This window comes from Moschus berezovskii, chromosome 20, assembly GCF_049115385.1.
Source record: "Moschus berezovskii isolate FMDL1 chromosome 20, NW_MosBer_1.0, whole genome shotgun sequence".
NCBI lineage: Eukaryota > Metazoa > Chordata > Mammalia > Artiodactyla > Moschidae > Moschus > Moschus berezovskii.
In genome coordinates, this window is record NC_142479.1 from 55,789,462 (window position 1) to 55,805,132 (window position 15,671).

At 51.3% G+C, this 15,671-nt stretch overlaps 1 protein-coding gene across 2 annotated transcripts in view; it reads right to left on the reverse strand.

Annotated features, from left to right (window-relative positions):
* Positions 1 to 2,030: 2,030 nt before the first annotated feature.
* The window catches only part of MPP2 (MAGUK p55 scaffold protein 2), a 29,862-nt gene continuing 16,221 nt past the window's right edge, over positions 2,031 to 15,671 (reverse strand). For both annotated transcript variants that reach the window (XM_055407993.2, XM_055407992.2), the window contains 10 exons: positions 9,576 to 9,728; positions 9,313 to 9,462; positions 8,772 to 8,999; positions 7,894 to 8,025; positions 7,695 to 7,800; positions 7,550 to 7,618; positions 7,168 to 7,329; positions 6,326 to 6,528; positions 5,870 to 5,998; positions 2,031 to 4,550 (listed from right to left, as the gene is read on the reverse strand). In XM_055407993.2, coding sequence (XP_055263968.1) covers positions 4,374 to 4,550; positions 5,870 to 5,998; positions 6,326 to 6,528; positions 7,168 to 7,329; positions 7,550 to 7,618; positions 7,695 to 7,800; positions 7,894 to 8,025; positions 8,772 to 8,999; positions 9,313 to 9,462; positions 9,576 to 9,728 — 1,509 coding nt within the window. In that variant the 3' untranslated portion in view covers positions 2,031 to 4,373. The remainder of the gene's footprint in view (positions 4,551 to 5,869; positions 5,999 to 6,325; positions 6,529 to 7,167; positions 7,330 to 7,549; positions 7,619 to 7,694; positions 7,801 to 7,893; positions 8,026 to 8,771; positions 9,000 to 9,312; positions 9,463 to 9,575; positions 9,729 to 15,671) is intronic.

Genomic DNA, 15,671 nt, shown 5'->3' on the forward strand with positions numbered 1-15,671 from the left:
AAGAATCTGCCTGCCAACGCAGGAGACACAAGAGATACTGGTTCAATCCCTGGGTCAGGAAGATCCCCTGCAGTAGGAAATGGCAACCTGCTCCAGTATTTTTGCCTGGAAAATCCCATGGAGAGAGGAGCCTGGAAGGTTACAGTCCGTGGGGTTGCAAAGAGATGAACACAACTGAACAACTGAGCACAGCACATGATATGATAAGAATCCTTTCTGCCCTTTGAAGCACAGGCTCCTGTGCCAAGAGGGGAAAAGGATTAAAAAAAAAAAAAAAAAACTGGCAGCAGAATTCCCTTTAGAAATTCAATTGTCAGGCTTCCCTTGTGGTTCATCTGGTAAAGAATCCGCCTGCAATGTGGTAGACCTGGGGTCGATATCTGGGTTGGGAAGTTCCCCTGGAGAAGGAAAAGGTTACCCACTCCAGTATTCTGGCCTAAAAAATTTCACGGACTATACAGTCATGGGGTCGCAAAGAGTCAACACGACTGAGCGACTTAAAAAAAGAAAGAAATTCAACTGTCTTTATTAGGAAAATACTTTGGTGCCAATTTGGAGCTAAAAGGAAATGTCTTCCATCTCAAGGGTATGGGCAAAATAGATGGGCAGTGGCTGGCAGATCTGGCTACACATTAGACTCACTAAATGGCAACCCACTCCAGTATTCTTGCCTGGAAAATCCCACAGACAGAGAGGAGCCTGATGGACTAGTCCATGGGGTTGCAAAGAGTCGGACACATCTGGGCAGCTATCACTTTCACTTAGAATCACTTGGGGCACTTTAAAACATACTGCATCCTAGGTTCCACTCTCAGCCTCAGAGAGGCTGGTTAGACCCTGTTTCCTCTTCCGGAGTGCTGAGAAAGACTACATTTCCCAGCTTCCCTTGTAATAATCCAGGAGACTAGATCCCTGAATCATTGTTAGGAGTGCCACCCCATCTCCATCAGATGTGACGTGAACAAGAAATGAATAATAAAGTTGTTAAACTATTAAGCTGTGATGTTCTGATTGTTAGTTACAGCTGATAGCCTTTCTTGAATTTCTGATTTAATTGCTTTGGACTGACATCCAGACAATTGTATTTTTTTTTAATTCTCCAGGCAATTTCAATGGGTAGCCAGTGTTGAGAACCACTGAGGTGGACAGAAATACAAGTGCAGAATTGCTGGTATAGTAAAGAAAGACTGAGTTTCCAGGGGGGCCCCAGGAGATGCAAAGAAGTTTGTCCACAATGAGAGAAAGAAGCAGGAGAGGGACCAGCGATATGAAGGGAGGACCCAAGGAGGAAAAGTTGGCTAAGAAAACATTCCCTGAGCTGGGAATGGTCAAGGGACATTTTGGAATTGGAGTGTTTAATATTCGGTTCTCAATTCTCGTCAGAGCTGTTAGGTGGTTGATATGAGGCCCCATGGTTGCCTCCAAATCACCAGTCAAGTTGTCCTGTGTGAGAGGATGCTTTGGAGAAATCAAAGGAAGGCAGCCAATTCAACATTTGGTTGTCATAGAAGGGAACATCCAAAGCCCTTCTTGAGAACATTCAGTGAGCATCCTGGGATCCCCTGAGGAACTCAGGTGGGAAGGGAGCTGACCCCTCAACCACACACCCACGGAGACATTGGGTGACACTTCAACCACTCTCTATGGCCCCTGCTGCTGAGCACCTAGAACCAATCGTAGCATTATCCCAGGAGAAGCCATGACACCTTACAGAGGATGAACCTGAGGTCCAGAGAAGGAGATGAACCTGCCTAAGACCACACAGCAAGTTCTGAGTAAAGCTGAGTGGATTAGCTACGGGTTCCCTGAGTTCCCCAGCCCTCATGGACTCCTGGATACAAGCCTTTAACGAGAGCATCATCTGGGGCTGGGGAGTGTGGAACAGTGGGACATCACAGAACACAAGACACGTCACTCCAGCTTCCATTCCAGAATCATCGAAGCTGTGCTACCCCCACTCTAAACCTTTCCCGAAGCCATCCACTCGATCCCAACAAAAGACAAACAGAGCCTAGAACCTTTGCTTTCACATTTAATCAAAGGAAAGAAAACCAGTCAGAGAGAAAGCTCGGGAATTAGATGACTGAGGGATGGGACGGGGGACGGACAGCTGGGCTAGGACTGGGTGTGGACAGGGGGACAGGGTCCTCATTATCCTGAGGTTCCTCAATACAAGTGTCCACAGTGGGAGGGGGGAGGATGAGCACACGCCCCTGTTCCAACCCAGCCCTGGTCCCTTGAGCGGGGCTGAGGCAGGGGAATAAGAATGCTGGTTAGAGAGGGACGGAGACAGGAAAGGAGGGGCCCAGCCCTGACCCTCAGGCATCACCAGAGGTGAAGATGGAGATTCACCCTGAAGAGCCAGGTACCGACTCCTCAGCAAGATGTCCAGCGCCCACTCCCATCCAAGAGGATGATCTTCTAATCCGGGCGCTCTGGAGTGTAACCAACGGGAAGGGAGTGGCTGCCTCTATTCCCAAGTCTTCTGGGTGAGGTGGGGATGAATGGCCAAAAGACTCCATGGCCCCGGGCCAGCAGGAGAACACCCATTTTCCTCCCACTCCCAGTCTCCTTGGACTAAGGGTGACAGTGAAGCAAGGGAGAGCTGAATGGAGGATAAATTAAAAGAACGCTGACTAAAGGGAAAAGAGGAAAGCAGAGGTGCATAGTGGATACAGAGCTATGCAAATGAGATGGGAGCAGGCTTGACCGTCACATCTCACGTGTATACCTAGGCAAATGCAAATGAAATCCCTAATATAATAAATATATTTCTAACTTTGTAATAAATATTCTGTTTCTTCTCCCTCCCCTTCCCTAAGAAATGGGCACACAGTGGTTCAGGGGCCAGCTTGGGCTGACACTGCAGCGAAGACGGACTAGACACTCAGAAGTACTGGGAAGCACAAAGGCTGGGGGTAGGGTAGTGGGGGAGGTCCCCTACAAGGACAGGTTCACCCCAGGAAAGGTCACAGAGAAGGATGAGGGATGAGATGCCCGGGGAAGTCAAGGACAGCATTCTTTTCTTAAAAGGGCTTCTCCTATTTTACACAGTCGCCCTCCCCGAGGACTGGAGGGCAGGCATTTAGGATCAGGAGACAATAGGAGAGTTGGAGGAAGATATCCGGGGAGGGCCAAGCCTCTGGAATCTGGGATAAGGGTCTCATAAGAAATGGGAGCTGATGGTGAGCCCCAAAAAGGGGGGCCCCAGAGAGTAACCTCCAAAGCAAAACTACCTTTTGCTTCTCCCTCTCCCAAAACGAAGCCTGACACACACACACACACCAGGGGCAGAAACACAGACCGCAAGGGGAAACGGAAACTGTGCAGACTACAGGGTGAATGGCACCCCCTGGAGTCACGCCGGGAGCCTGCTGGGGCACAAATGTCCTCCGAGCCCACACTTCATGGCCCAGGCCTCACCTTGCCTCAGCCCTCAGGCGGCCCTCATGCCACCTGGACCCGGCCCAAGAGACCAAAATGGACAACAAGTCCGGACAGGGAGCTCAGACATACCCCCGCCATAGGCCACGGCGGGCTGGGAGTTCTCCCGTCAGAAGTTGCAGGCTCCTCTCCTCACAGGGCTTGGCCTCCAACCCACCCCAGCCTGGGCTGAGCCCGCGGCCCCTGCCAGCCTTGCCCTGCAGGGAGCAAGAGCTGCCCTGTGAGGGTCACCTTGGAGAAGTCCATAGAGAGGCTTCGGCAGTGAAAAGCTGTGGATGAGGCAAGGACAGGGACCCAGCCCCGTTCCGAGGGGGCTGAGAGCTGCACGGGTCCCTGGCTGTGGCAACTAGCTGGTGCTTTGGCTCCTCCAACCTTTGGGATGGCACCAGGCTGGCACCACCACCCGGGCCTGCCTGGTTGCCAGGGAGTCATGTACCCCCTTCCTCACAGGGAACCAGCCTAAGGCCGGCTCCTAGGCTGCAGGGGTGAGAAGTAGGAGGAGCCTAGGAATGGGGAGGGGGTGGGGCCAGTCCAGAGGAGGAAAAGTGATTGGAGAGAGGACTGGTGGGAGGGGGGCGGGCAGTGTACCTATGACCACGTGGTCCCAAAGCCGCTTTTCTTTCCTCTGGACTGAGCATTAGGGAGGTGACTCTGACACCCTCCTGGGCACGGTCTGGCCCCCAGAGAGGGACATCTGGCGGCCAATGGATGTAGGGGGTGGGCAGCACCTGGGCACAGGGGTACCCCACGAACACCCACTCCCTGGCAGTACACGCCTCTGCGCTGAAGCCAGATGAAGGGCCGAGACCCAGGAAGAGCCAGAGCGCCAGGAACGGGAGCTGAGGATGGGGGCTGGGGGTCACGGGTGGGAAGGGGACGGATTCAGGGTTTGGTTATGACCCAGAGAGCCGAGGTAAAGGTGAACAGGCTCAGTACACCCAGCTGACAGGCACCCACTGGGGCTCCGTGCGCAGCTTCTCCATGGCGGCCTGCAGCTCACGGAAGGTCCTCTCCAGGTTGCTGTTGACCAGGCAGAGGTCGAAGTAGTGCCCGTAGCCCCTCTGGATGCGGCTGCTCTCCTCCACTGTCCGCCTCAGGTCCGCCTCCTGCCGGCACAAAGTGGCCTACCACCCGTCAGGGTCTCCCAGACACCCCCCCACCCCACGTAGGGGACCCAGAGCCTGCATCATCTAGGCCCTTTCCCAGAACTCAAAGTACCAACCATGGCGGCTCAGAGCCCCTGGCTGGGGAGGCAGCAGCCCCTCCCTGCATGCCCCATGGCAGCTCTCCTGTAACCATGGACAGACAGGTGGGTAGAAGGAAAGAAGGAAATAACCTTTAGGAAGTGACAAGCGCAACACTGAACACTTTGTAACCTGCATAAACTTCACTACAGCTCTGCTGCTGCTGCTAAGTCACTTCAGTCGTGTCCGACTCTGTGTGACCCCATAGACGGAAGCCCACCAGGCTCCCCTGTCCCATTACTCCCATTTACAACTGAGAAAACTCAGACACACAGAGGCCACACAGCCAGTGGCTGCACAGGGTCTGCCTGACTCCAAAACCAGTGCTCCCCTCAGTCTGACTAGGCCCCCTTACCTAGGCAGCCTGAGGGGCACATCCCTTGTGTGGCCGAGAACAAACCTGGTCCCAGACCCAATCCAAGTTGGCGGGGCAGAGGTGGGAGGAGAACTTTAATATTGACTTAAATAACCCCAGGCAGGAGCTCAAGGACTGGCCCAGCTTTGTCTGAGGGGCTCCAGTAGGCCCTGCTGGTGTCCAGGGGGTGGCCTGTAGCGGGGCGGGGGCTTGGCGCTGCAGCCCTGGGGAGCCCAGCCCAGACCTTGCTCCTGGGCCTGCACAGTACTCCAAAATGAGCCTGAGAGCTGCAGTACCAGGTGTGGCCAGCAGAGGGACACCTGGGTTCAACTCTCTGCAAACCCTGCATTTGCGGATAAAGACTGTTCCCAGGGGTTCCTGGGAGCTAAGGGGTGCCCTGGAGTCGTGCAACACCTGACTTGGAGCCTCTACTCCATGCACTGCCTCCTCCCTGATGCTACCTGGTCCCTCCAGCCAGCCTTCCAGTCTCTAGCTTCCTCCCTCCCTTCAGCCTTTTCCCCAGCTGTCAACAGCCCACCTCTGCCCTCCCGCCCTCTGGGCTCCCTAGAGTCAACACTCTGTTCCCACCGAGTGGACTGGGCAGGGGGCCTGGCAGAAGCTCCCGTGCCCCAGACTAGCTGCGTCCCTTCATTTCCTTGCTCAGACCTCCATGTCCACACCTATAAAGTTAATCCTGCCTCACTGGGTGGGTGCCTAGGGTGGGCGCCTCTCCCCTTGCGGACACCATCTCCTTCTCTTTCTCAGCTCTGACTGGCCCCGCCCCCGGGCAGCTGCTAGGCCCCTCCCACACCTCAGAGGCCCTCACCGTGAGCTGCTTGGTGGACACCCCGCTCTCCAGCGCCGCCCGGTTCATGGCCCGCAGGGTCTCAAAGTCAGGGGCCTCGATGAACACCACATAAGGGACAAACTCAGCTGTTCTCAGCACCTTCACTGCCTGCAGAAGAGGAGGGCCGGGAGTATATCCCCAGGTATATCTGGGGTGATGGAGTGAGGACAGGTACCCAGGAACAGAGGCGAATGAGGTACCTGGGCTTCTAGAACATGAAACCCGGAAGTGAATGGCAGAACAGCTGGCTGGTGGCTGGGATGGGGTGAACTGGAGGAAACTAGAAGAGTGGGGGGTGCAGGAGGCTGAGAAAGGGGTTCTGGGATAACTGAGGGGTTATACTGGGATGTGTGGAAACATATGGGGAAATACTGGGGGCAAGCAGAGTACCCAGAGAGGTACTGAGCAGGCTGGGAAGGAGCGGGCCAGCAGTACCTGGGGGTTGACATCCAGCACGCACACGCGGCCAGCAGCCACCACGCCCCGGATGGAATCGATCCGTGTGCCGTACAGGTTGCCCTCGTATTCACCGTGTTCCAGGTATCGCCCCGCACGGATGTCGGCCTCCATCTCCGCACGGGACACAAAGCTGTAACCCTGGCCTTCCCGTTCTGAGTCCTTGGGCCTCCGGGACGTGTCTAGGGGGACAGAAGGGCCGATGGGCACAGGCAGGACGCATCACCTCAGACACAAGGGCCAAGAAGAGCCAAGAAGCCCTGTGCCCTCCTGCACACCTGCCCCTCGCCCTCAGCACTGGCACCCACAGACTCAAGATGTCCATATTGAGAGGACCTGCAGAAATCACTGCTCTAACCCAGTGTTCATAAATGCAGGGCTGAAGCCCAGAGAGGGCAATATGCAGCCCAAAGCCACACAGCAAGGCCAAGCACACCTGGGGTCAGCACTCAGGTTCCTGCCTCTAGGAACCAGAAGCTTTCATACCGCAGCTGCCTCTGTCACCAAGAAGCCATGTCTTGGAGCCCACGCACAGCTCATAGCTCTGTTTCACTATGGGCTTTTAGCAAGTGAAACGTAAGGGAAGAAAAGGCAAGGCTAGCACCGCCCACCTGGCCAATGGGTCCTGAGACAGGTCTCGGCGCCCTCCCAGCCTGCAGTTCCCATAATCACCCACAGAGGGCGCATACCTTACACCTCTCACCCAAAGGTATCACTTCACGGGGGCAGATCCCCATTTAGAGGACCAGCCCTGGCCCCCAGGGCAGCCCCTGCTCCCTCGCCCCCAACCCCCCACCCAGCAGGACCCGGTTCCCACTCACAGGGCACTGTGGTGCCGTAGCGATCTGGATCCCACATGATGAGTTTGTTCTTCAGGCTGCGGCGGCCCACACCCTGAGCCCCGATCAGCACCAGGGTTTTCCGGCGGAAGGGGGGCATGCGGGCCACCTCCTCATAAATGAGCAGCTCATGGCGGTCAAACTCTGGACACAGGGAGATGGCACTGCTCATCAGGTGGAGGGGGTGCGGCTGGGCTCTCAGGGAGGCTGAGGGTAAGAGGGCTGGGGCCAAAGGTAGCAGGGAGAAACCAGGCAGGGCTCAGGGACAGGACTGGCAGCCTCAGAACCAAGAGATGCACCAGTTATTGGTGGGGAAAAGGGGGCATTAGAGGAGGACAGGGGGAAAGGGGCGCCCAACACCCACCTGCATTCTTGGTGGTCAAATACATCATTCGCTTCTTTTTCTTTCCTGAAAGGCTGCCACATAGGGTCCCTGGCCATAAGGAGATGGACCAGTGAGGCAGGGCCACGTCAGATCTCAGATTTGGGGTCTTGGGGGAAGACTGTACCTGAGGTGGGTGTCAGTTCCAGGTCCCGCTTGACAAAGGCTTTCCGCTTCTCCTCCAGCAGCTGGCTGGGGATGAGCCCTGCACTGCCCCCTTCCACATGGCATGCCTAAAATGACCACGGACAAAGATCTGCCTAAGTGAGCCCTCAGCCCCCCGACACGCTATGCCTGGGGAGACTACATGGGCGACCAGCACTCACCTGCCACCAGTTGGCATCGTCCTGGTTTACAATCTGAAGCAGGTCCCCAGCACTGAAGCGGAGGCCTGCCTCCTTGCAGGGGATCAGGCTGTCTCGGGTCGGGTCATAGTCAAAATGGCATTTCACAAATACCTGGCCAGGGATTTGCCGAGAAGAGTTAAGGGCAGAACCAGGGGAAAGCTGGAGGGGTCAGAGCCCTGTCCCGTTGCCATCCCCTATGCCCAGAGTGGGAGCTGGGAGTGTCACACAGTCCCCCTCTTTTCATCAAGAAGAGAGCCTGGCACTGCCCATCTAAAGGCATGATGCCTGAAGGCCTGCCCAGCCCACCTCCCTATTACCAGCCTCCAGAACAAAAGGACTCAGAAGCACAGGGGATCAGCTCAAGCCTAGGGTTTGCGTGACCCTAATGCAGGATCTCTCTACACCTCCCCCAGAGGAGAGGGCTTTGTCAAAAAGCCAGACAGCCGATAGAAGAGGTGGGCAGAGCAGCGAGACCTCCACAATCCACCAGCCAGGAAGCAGCTGTGTGGGACACGGGACCACCCGACGCTGAGCACCCTCGCATACACGTAGGCACATAGGGGGCTGCAGGCTATGCAGGAATTCACTTGTACACTTGGGTACCCCAGGCTTTAGATGTGCGCATGTCCCTTGCACATGCGCATGAGTGCGCAAGACAAGGGCAAGTATGCAAGCGTGTTCACAAGGTACACAGGCCTGTAGGTGGCTGGATCTGCCAGGTCCCGCCCCCCTCTTGCTCTGAGCACACTGATTGGAGAGGAGCCGCTCCCACCCCGAGGCCGGTGACCCTGGCGGCTGGGAGGCTCAGCCACCCCCTGGGTCTTGTGGTGGGGGTAGAGCTTGGTGCAGGGGCCCACCTGGCGGGGCAGATGGGGCTCCTGGTAGCTGGGTAAGATCTTGAGGATGACGCTGCCGCTGGCGCTGCGCAGGAGTTCCTGCAGCGCGCGAGGGTCGCTGCCCACCGGCTGCCCGTTCACCTCCTTAATGATGTCGCCCACGTGTAGGAGTCCTTGCTGGGCCACCATGCCCCCATGCAGAATGCGCGCGATCACCAACTCGCCACCCTCCACGCGGAATGTCACGCCCTGGGAGACGGAGGGCAGGTATGTGAAGCCCCAACTGCCCCTGGTCAGAATCTTCAAATGCGTGTCCTAAGAGCCCCTCCATTCTACCCTTCCACCCCCACCCTCACGGCCACTTTCTCTGCCATCCTCTCCCCCAAACTCTTCACCTACAGGAGCACTAAAGGACCAAAAGTGGGCAGAACAGAGATGTGTGCGCCCGACCCTGGACAAAGCTGACCTTGTCTTCAGGCCTCCCCTGACCCGACTTGATCCCGCTGCTTACTCTCTACACCCCCTCCCAAGACTCCCCCCCTGCGCGGCCGGGCACCCTCACCAGATGCTCTCCAGCTGTCTTGCGGATGCCCACCATGCGCACGGCGTCGGGAGGCACAGGCTGGTTGCTGAATGTGGGGTCCAGGCCAGGGCTAGGGGGTGGTGTCTCATAGGTCTTCGAGGCCACAGAGTCGTGCGTCTCCAGGAGGGACTGGAGAGGTGGGAGGAAGGGGAGGAACCATGCGGAAGTGCCCTGAGGTCCCTTCCCATCCCAGTCCTAATTTCCTGCCAGCCCCATCCCAGGAACCTGGGAGAGGACCAAACCTGGAAGTGGGGCTCCTGAAGGATGCGAGCCAGCTCGGCCGCGGTGCTGCTCTGCTCTGCCAGCTGCGCCAGGTCCCGTAGGATTTCCTGCACCAACTCCAAGTTGTTGTCCCGAACTGCCTCCAGCTTCGTCTCCTCCAGCCGCTCATGGGCCTGAGGGTAGGGGCAGAACAAGTGAGGTCTGATGCCTCCCCAAGGGCCCCAGGATACCAAACCGTCCTCCATTCCCAAGCATCTTCCCACCCCCAGATCTGGACTTTAGCCCCTACCCACAGCGCTGCTTGTGGTATTAGCCTCAGAGCCTCACTCACTAAGATTTAAGCACACTCACAAATACGCACATGTGCCCTTCTATCTCCTTTCTCCCCCAAGAGCGATTGGGACCCAGTTTAGGGAAGACAGAATTCAGAAGATAAAACCTCCTTTTCATATCTTGCCACAGAGAGCCATTAAAGTCATCAAACTGTCCCCAGCCGCCAGAACCCCATAAGCATCTGAGTTCAAGGACAGATTCTCCCACCCAACATCATGGTAGGGTGGAGTCTTGGACACCCCATGGCCCAGGATAAGGAAGCCAGGGAAGTGGAGTAGCTTGTTCAAGGTCACAGGGACTCATACTTGGGTCTCCAAGCCTTGAGCTCAGTGTTCCCAGTGAGGAAGGGGACAAGATGTCAGTACATGGCACAGGAGAGGCCTCTGAACCTACTTGTTGCTCTACTGACTCTGGGCTCCATGAGAAAAGGGAAAAGGAAGTCTCTGCCAGTGACCAGCCCAGCAGGGAGAATTATGTCAAGTATGAAGAAAAGAGTCCCCTTTCACGGATATATATGGAGACTTTCTTTGCTCTCTGAATCATTTGGAAGATAGTTGCAGAGACAAAGTACTTCACCCCAAAGTACTTCAGCATGCATCTCCTAAGAACAAACAGGAGATCTGGTACATAAACTACAGTACCATTATCACAGGCAAGAAACTCAACATTTGCACACCAATACAATATTATCTAACAGAGAGTCCATGTTCATGTCACTATTGCCTTAAAAATATTCTATAGGGCTTTATTTTTCTGATCCACAGTCTAATCAAGATCAGATGTTAACTTTGGTTGTCACATCTTCTTAATTTCCTTTAACCTAGAACAGGCCCTTTAGTCTTTCAGGACATTTTTAAAGAGTCCAGGTCAGTAGTTTGTGGAGTGCCCCACAGCTGGATTTATCTGTTGTTTCTATATGTTTAGGCTCAAGTTAATCTTTGTAGCAAGAGTTCTACATAAGTGATCTTAAGGTTTCCCCACACTTTGAGACCATGTGACCATTCGGTTCCCCAAGAATCATTCACTGATGGATTCAGTCTCCATTTACGGCTTTTGCCTGAATCAATTGTTATTATGTTGGGGTTGCAAAATAGTCATTATCTAACCCCATTATTCCTTGCACATGCATTAGCTGGCACTCTATTATAAGAAAGAGCTCTTCCTTTCCCCTCCCACTCCTCCTCCTCCTCTCTCGTTCTGCATCATGAACTTTTTTATTCAGTGTGTTCTAATCCATCATCATTGGTATCTTCATTATCTCAGTTTACCCCAGATTTGTCCAGGGGAGCCTGCAGCACGCTTTTGACTTGCTCCCATTATCAGCACCTTCTTCCTTCCATCACCAGCTCACCTTGTACTTTCCCTACTCCAGAAATGGAATCAACAGTTTCCCCAAGGAAACCTGATTCCTTTTCCTGGGAATGGTGCTCAGAAACCAAGATCTGGGCACTCAGTGCTCACTGATTCTGGGTGTCATCACTTCAGTAGACATTACAAATGGCTGCAGTCTTATATCTCTATAAAAAGTAAACTCGAAAAGTCTTATTTCCACCTTCATCCCTTCTACCCCATTCATACCAGCACTCTCAAAAGCATCATTTTCATTAGTTTCTAGTTTATTCAGTCTGTGTTTTTTCTACAAAAATAAATAAATATTTCCCTTTCTTCCTTATATAAAAGGTATGTATACTCTTTGATACTTTGGGGTTTTTGTTTGTTTAAGTGGTTTGGTTTGTTGTTTGGGTTTCTTTTTGTTGTTCGTTCTTGTTTTTTGGCTGTACCACACAGCATGCAGGATCTTAGTTCCTCAACCAGGGATCAAACCCAGGCAATGGAAACAAGGTTTCTTAACCACTGCTGCTGCTGCTGCTAAGTCACTTCAGTCGTGTCCGACTCTGTGTGACCCCATAGACGGAAGCCCACCAGGCTCCCCCGTCCCTGGGATTCTCCAGGCAAGAACACTGGAGTGGGTTGCCATTGCCTTCTCCAATGTGTGAAAGTGAAAAGTGAAAGTGAAGTCGCTCAGTCGTGTCCGACCCTCAGTGACCCCACGGACTGCAGCCTACCAGGCTCCTCCATCCATGGGATTTTTTAGGCAAGAGTACTGGAGTGGCTTGCCATTGCCTTCTCCATTCTTAACCACTAGACCACCAGGAAAGTGCCTGTTTTTTTTTATTTAATATGCCCTGGAATCACTCTGTGCTGCTCCATGGAGATCTTCCATTATTATGGTTAACTTTTAATCACTTTTGCGTGATTTCATGACTGGAGTACCATAATTTATTCAACTACTCTCCGTAGGTATGGAGGTTGTTTCTAATATCTTACTGTTGTAAATAAAACTGCAGTGAATAGCCTTGACATAGCCATTCTATATTCATGGAGTAGATCTTTCATGTAAATTCCTAGAAGTCTTGCTGGGTCGAGCAGTAAATAAATATGTGGTTTTGTTAGATATTGACAAACTCCCCTCCATGGGGCTTCTGCCACTTTGTCTTCCCACCAGCATTAGAAGAGAAACTTTCCTGAAGCCTTGCCACCAGAGTGTGTGATCAAACCCTTGAATGTCTGCCAATCACATAGATGAGAAGCCATCTCTCAGTGGGGCTTAATTTGCATTTTGCTTATTATGAGCGAAGCTGAGCATCTCTTCATATGTTTAAAGACCATCTGTATATCTTTTTCTGTGATCTGTCTGTTCACGTCTCCTGCCAATTTTTCCATCAGATCTTGTTTTTTCTTTTTCTCACTTCTTAAAACATTCTCTATATTAGGAAGATATGCCCTTTATCTGTAATACCTCCTGCAAATATTTTCCCCCAGTTTGTCATTTATCTTTTGACTCAGCTTATGTTTTTTTGTCACTGCAAAAACTATGTATTTAATTTAGTTAAATTTATTAATATTTTATGCATCCAAATTTCGAGGCATAGTTTTTAAAAAAAGGCTTTCCTTTACACACAGATCCATGTTTTCTTCTAGGATGTATACAGTTTGTTTTTTCTATCTCTGACCTGCTTGGAAGTTAGTTTATTCTGATGAATGGTGTGAGGTATGGAGCTGCTTTGATATCTTTCCAAATGACTGTCCAGGTATTACAACACCATTTAATAAAAGTCTGTAAGAAAATTATTACTTAATTTTCTACATGTAACAATGGTAGTGCAAATATTTTTTAAGAACTTTTAACTACAAATATTGAAATACTTACAGATAAAATTATGTCTGAAACTTGCTTCAAAATAATTCAGGAGAGAGAGAAGGAGGTGGAGGTATGGATAAAACAAGATTGTTCTTGAGCTGTTCAGTGTTGAAGTAGGGCAATGGATGATGGGGGTTCTGTAAACATTTTTGAAAATTTCCATAACAGAAAGTTTTACAAGCCCATGAGATGAGGAAATTTTAACAACATTTCATAAGGATACATTGAGGATTTGATGAGATGGACACAGAGCCTGGCACATAGCAGTTGCTCAATAAAGGCTAGCTCCTTTTCTGTCTTCTCTACCCCAAACAGGCCAGGGAAACAGCTTCCCATATAGAGGGGCTCCCTAAATCATCCTCCCCTGGGAGGGTAGCCTTTCAGACTGACTCCCACAGCCTGGCTTGACAGAGCATTCCTGCTGGGGAAACAGACATCTGAAGGGGCAAAGAAGTAGTATTCAGAGACCTGTTATGCTTTGATGATCCTCAGAAGCCAGAGGGCAGAGAAATGCCCCCAGAAGTTTCTACCAAACACTGTGTGATCTTCAGTCATTAACTCAGCACAACCCACGGAGGCCCTGGCTCTGTTACCAGTGTCTAGACAATGCTAAGAGCCCACGGCCCTAGGAACTGTTTCAAGAATAAACGAAGGCACTCAGACCTGCAGCCCCCTCACCATGGCAACTCTGGCCAGGTTCCTTCCAGTTAATGGGGGCTAGCTCTGGCCCAGGTGACATGAGCAGCCTAGAGATTGTCCATTTAGCTTTAGCATCTTCTGCTCTATGGATGCAGGCATCAAGTTTCCCAAGGAGCCCTCACCTAACCAAGCAGGAAGCCAGTGTGTCTTCCAAGTCATTCAGTTCAGTTCAGTTCAGTTCAGTCGCTCAGTCGTGTCCGACTCTGCGCAACCCCATAATGACCCCTCCCCCTAGGCTGATCCATTCCTACCCCTTGACTGCCCCTGGGGATCTTCCCCACAGACAGAACACAACTCTCCAAGCTCAACCTTCATGGGTCAGAGGAAACTTTAAATCATTCCTTACAAAAGAGACACTACCAGAAGGCTGACTGACCAATACTGAGAACACCCAACATCTATCACAATTTGCAACACTCTTTTCTGGGACTTTGAGAACTCAGAATTGGATTAATCATATCCTTGGCTCATAATATGTTCTCATCCTTGGTTCCTGCATGACTTCTTTTTAGTTAGCTGGTATTAAACTAGGTACTTTTGTAATAATATAACAAGGATGCAAGAATCCACCACGTAAACCATAAATAAGGATCTTGACACTATCCTACGTCTAACCACATGCACCCCACACCCATCCACCCACCTCCCCCACTCAGAAACCACATCTTGATTCCCTGTGTTCATCATGCCCTGGGCTTCTCATTTTATATAGTTTTATTGTAGCTATACGTATTCAATATATTCCCAAAATAAGTACTGTTTTTAGTTATTTTTACCTTTATAAAAAGGGAATTGTGCTATATATAATTACCGAAGGCCTGATTTTTCTCACTTATTATTAAGTAAAAAATTATTTCACTTACTATTTTTCGCAAAGATTTGTTATTTTTCATATTAAGTGAAAACATATTCACTTAAGATTATTTTCCATTTAATGTTATTTTGCTATGATCCATTCTTTTTCCCATATCCCATTAGTTTGTTCATTTTAATGGCTATATTGTATTCCATCATGTGACTATGCCATATTTTATTCATCTCCTCTCTTTCTGAGAGGCCTCTGGGTCATTTCAGGTTTTTACCATTCCAAATGGCAATAAACAAAACTACTATGAACAGTCTGGTCTGTGTCTCCTGTTGCACACGTCAGAATTTTTCCCAGAAGCAGAATTGCTGGGCCATAGGAAGTACTGAGGGCTCAGTCGTGTCCAACTCTTTGCAACCCCATGGACTGTAGCCTGCCCAGCTCCTCTGTCCATGGAATTCTCCAGGCAAGAATACTAGAGTGGGCTGCCATACCTTCCTCCAGGGGATCTTCCCATCCCAGGGATAAAACCCAAGTCTTCCTCATGACAGGCAGATTCTTTACCATCTGAGCCACCAAGGAAGCACAAAACTTATTTGATAGTAAAATAACACATTTAAAAGACTTTCCATTTATTTTTTTTCTATAACAATAGTTGTAGATTTCAACACTCCTCTCTTAGTAATCAGCAGAAAAAGCAAATGGAAAATTCGCAAGGATATCAGTTCAGTTCAGTTCAGTTCAGTCGCTCAGTCGTGTCTGACTCTCCGCGACCCCATAAATCACAGCACGCCAGGCCTCCCTGTCCATCACCAACTCCCGGAGTACACTCAAACTCATGTCCACAGAGTCGGTGATGCCATCCAGCCATCTCATTCTCCGTCGTCCCCTTCTCCTCCCGCCCCCAACCTTTCCCAGCATCAGAGTCTTTTCCAGTGAGTCAACTCGTCGCATGAGGTGGCCAAAGTATTGCAGTTTCAGCTTTAGCATCAGTCCCTCCAATGAACATCCAGGATTGATCTCCTTTAGAATGGACTGGTTGGATCTCCTTGCAGTATAAGGGACTCTCAAGAGTCT